This window comes from Sinocyclocheilus rhinocerous, unplaced genomic scaffold (genome assembly GCF_001515625.1).
Source record: "Sinocyclocheilus rhinocerous isolate Xijiao unplaced genomic scaffold, SAMN03320098_v1.1 scaffold1600, whole genome shotgun sequence".
Lineage (NCBI taxonomy): Eukaryota > Metazoa > Chordata > Actinopteri > Cypriniformes > Cyprinidae > Sinocyclocheilus > Sinocyclocheilus rhinocerous.
In genome coordinates this window covers 1,125,494-1,129,578 of record NW_015665129.1, presented here as the reverse complement: position 1 = coordinate 1,129,578, position 4,085 = coordinate 1,125,494, and the positions used below count along the sequence as shown (strand labels likewise).

The 4,085-nt window shown below is 35.9% G+C and overlaps 1 protein-coding gene across 1 annotated transcript in view; it reads left to right on the top strand.

The window, feature by feature from the left end:
- The first annotated feature begins 1,841 nt into the window (after positions 1 to 1,841).
- Positions 1,842 to 4,085, top strand: part of dnmt3ba (DNA (cytosine-5-)-methyltransferase 3 beta, duplicate a) — a 13,275-nt gene continuing 11,031 nt past the window's right edge. Inside the window, exons 1-4 of the mRNA XM_016542116.1 lie at positions 1,842 to 1,917; positions 3,017 to 3,146; positions 3,246 to 3,391; positions 3,578 to 3,776. Coding sequence (XP_016397602.1) covers positions 3,023 to 3,146; positions 3,246 to 3,391; positions 3,578 to 3,776 — 469 coding nt within the window. The 5' untranslated portion in view covers positions 1,842 to 1,917; positions 3,017 to 3,022. The remainder of the gene's footprint in view (positions 1,918 to 3,016; positions 3,147 to 3,245; positions 3,392 to 3,577; positions 3,777 to 4,085) is intronic.

Below are 4,085 nucleotides of genomic sequence, written 5' to 3'. Positions count from 1 at the left end.
TTGCTAAAGCGGGAAAATAATAAGAGAGTCCTCTCATGTAGCCTATTGCGATCATGATGAGTCGCCGCCTATGCTCATAATGTAATTCACACCTCAGCTGTAATCACAACAGATCTGCAAAACAGTTTTCAAACAGGTTTCTCAAACTATTGGTAAGAAAGGCAGATAGCCTCGCCCCAAACTCAGTGTTGATTGTGTCAATATTGCTCTTTTAGACTGGTTGTAATGCTTAGAGTAATGTTTTGACACTGCCTCAAAGCTTCATTGAAAAACTGGACAAGTAGCCTATGTCTCCCTATAGCTCTGTAGGGATAAGACACGATTGCACAAAACAGCTTCAAAATGTATTCATGAAAGAAAAAGTAAAAAAGGATGAAGATTGAGTGAAAGAAAGAGACGGTGAGTAAGTGAAAGAAAATAAAAACAATTCATGGTCTGTTTGTCATGGGTGGAGGCTTACCTGTCCTGTTTGTCCAGCTGCTTTGCCTTTAAACAAATTACCCATGGTGAAACAAAAATACTATTGTGTTTTAAAGGGATTGTCTCCAAACCAAACTAAATTCTCTGTCAAATTGGGTAAATCTTAACTACGTTTCTCACTTCTTTCTTTTTAAATTTACATATTTTAAGTATTTACATGCTAATGACTTTGTGTTAAAACAAAGGGGGGTTTTGCTTTTATCACTTCTGAAACATTTAGGCTATTTCTCTTCAAGCGCCAATATACTTTATTTACATAACTATTTTTATTATAAAAAGCAGTTTGCCGAGATTGGCTTAACTGTCTCCCAGAATACAACGGAAAACACTAATCATGTGTTGATGTGTGGCTGAATGTGAATAGCTTGGTGGCAAACAGTGGACTAAATTGATATTTACAGACTTACAGGGTCGCCTTGCTTTTGTTTAACAAATATGGAACCAAATCGCGGTCTTAAAGTATACAAAACCACACTTTCGCTACAATAGACCCCGCCATTTTAGGCGGTGAAAAACAAACCCCTTTCCTGAAGCTTTTTCTGGCGCCATATCAACACGCGTTCAACTCACGCCGCCCGCCATTTCAGTGTCACTAACCTCTCATTGTTTGATATTGAAGCCATTCGTGACGTTATTTAAACACTTTAACCATAAGCTTTATGTGTGTTTGACAATAAAAAACAACGCAATTACTCAAATGTATGTTTGATAACTGATGCTACTGATATACACAATAATCCAAAATTTACGAATGTAAATCCATTCAATTATTTAACTACCGTTTACCAACATTTGTGTCTGTCACGTGGCTTTCGTTTGTGATAAGTCTGTGCATCACTTCCCCTATTACTTGTATTGACAGTTCATTTAATAAGATTAAGTAAAAAGTTAATCATGTTCTGCGTTAAAAAGGTTGTCCAAATGAACATGCTACCCAAACACTCAAAAAGTAACGTACCCAAAAAGTACTTGTATAACTTTGTGTTACATTTATTTATTTATTTGAATTATTTCACGTGTAATTTAATCGAAATGTTAAAAGTAGGGTTTATGTGTTTTTAACAGAAAACAATGTATTTAACTGAAATTGATATTTTTAAACTGCATTAAAAAAATCGCGATTTCCCGTTCTTGGCATCAGAGTCATCGCTAATTGTTACGAATTAAACAACTGGCCACACGGTAGGTCAGTTCAAACTTATTTCACATCTGTATCTTGACGAGAAAATACCGTTGTCACCGAAAAACAACACGCTATTTCGTACGTAAGAAATCTTAGCTAGCTAGCTAATGCAGTATAGGACCTCCTACTTTGGATTGTACAGGCCAATCCTTGTAGCACAATGCATATGTTGGGGGAGGAAGGCACTGGGGTAGATTGGGGATTACATTGTAGACTGGGGAGTAGCGAGGTATCGGGACCAAGGTACAAATAAGGTAGGACATATTTGATGTTTTTAAAAACACGTTTCGATTTGTCATATTTTGTGAAGAGTTACGATTATACTGAAACAGAAACCATTCTTATGTTTCACGGTCCCATAGTTTCGCTGTATCTGAGCGACCATTACAGCTACACAAAGACATACTAACAAAGGCAACCGGTCTTAATAAAATGAGAACACGGTTAAGGTTTATAAATGGAAAGGGGTTTACTTTATTACTTATTATTAGCAAACATGTTTTGTACTGCATGTTAGCCGATTACATCTGGGTTAGAGGACTTGCGAAGTTAAAATCACGCAAATTAAATAACATTTCAGTTTCGTTAGCCTTAATTCAATTGTTTTGAAAAGGTCCAAAAACACGGTAAGGGTCACTGACAAGATTATAAAATAATCGCATGCTATACAATTCGATTATGTCACCCCACCAATAAATCAACTGCTACATATCTAAATGCATGCCACCGGGTTGTTTCTTATACGTGTTTACTTCGTTACTTTCATTAGATTTCGTGCGCTCATTGTTTGAGATCCATGGTGTATCATGCTGTTGTCACCGGTTAAACCTGTAGAAGTGAAAGCTACATTTAAGCGTGCAGTATTCGCGGCAAAAATTACCCCGCGAGATTTTCGTGTACTGGGGAGGAGTTGTTTAAATCTGCACACTGACGCAAGAGAGAGGCTGTAGTCTTTTTTAGTTTTGAGGAAGTCCAACATGAACCAGATTAGGCTCAGTAGACTTCAGAATACAAAATATTTATTAAACATTATGCCTTTTAGATTAACCTCAAAACGTATCTCACATGCAACATGATATAATTCATATGCTTCTGGGATTAACTTCACATTATACATCTCGTACATATCTAAGAGTAACTTAAATTACTTCAATTAAAACTAAAAGAGTAACATAAACAGTATGTAGCATAGTATATATAATGTCACATAAATATATGTATGTGTGCATAGTTCCCTAGTAACTGGTCTACTGTTGTTGTTGTTTTTCCAAAATGTGCAATGTAATTACCTTTGTTTGTGATTTATTGCTTCTAATTGCTGTTTCACATGCATTGTTATTTTGCTTATGAAAGCATAAGATGGCTATGAATGTTAGTCTGGACCCCAATAACCCTGATGACAAGTGCAGTCGCTATGACGTTTTGTCCTGGATCAATGAAACATTACAGACTAATTTTACTCAAGTGGAGCAATGTCGTTCAGGTACTGTTTAAATTTTTTTTGTTACTATCTACACATTGCCAACAGCTTTAAACTGAATTTACACAATTCTTTCTTTTTAATTTTTTTTTTTTTATATAGGTGCATGTTTTTGCCAGCTTATGGACTTGCTCTTCCCAGGGTCCATCGACATGAGCAAAGTAAAGTTTGAGTCCCAAAAGAGGTCTGATTTTAAACAGAACTACAGTCTTCTGCAGACGGCTTTCCGAAAATCAGGCATAAAACAGGTCAGATTAACCTGAATCTATTCTTTTAATCTCATGAATCCTCTTGCATATAAAAATATAAATGTTGAAGTTGATATGTGTAAGTTTGGTTATATTTCTTAGGATGATGTTATTCTGTTTAGTCCAACAAGTGCTACAGAAACTACACTCTTGATATTTAAATGTGATTTTTGATGCCTCTTTCAGCCAGTCCCTGTGAAGCAGCTTCTCACAGGAAAGTTTAGACCCAATTTCACCTTTCTGAAATGGTTCAGGAAATTTTTCTTTGCCAATGAGAGACAAAGGAGAGAGTACAAACCAGTTGAAGCTCGTAATGGTCAGGATATTGTACAGGTAGATGAACCTGTTAAGTCTCCAAGATCCTGGAAAAATCCACGTGAATCTGGTGAGCCTCCATTATTGTCCATTCAGTTTGTATTTTTATTTTTTTAGTATGGTGAATTTGACTGTTTTATTTGATTCATTTTCCCCACAATAAGGGAAAATGTTCAAATATGCCCCAATACATCATAGGGATGTAACGATTACCGGTTTGACGATAAATCATGATAAAATTCCCCACGGTTAGTATTAACCGTTTCATCTTTTAATTATCATTAAAACCGTATTAGATTACCGCGATTTGAACAACTCGCGATAAATAAATACTGTCCAGCATAAAGCACAGTTTTCAGTAACAGTCTCACGTGTGCAC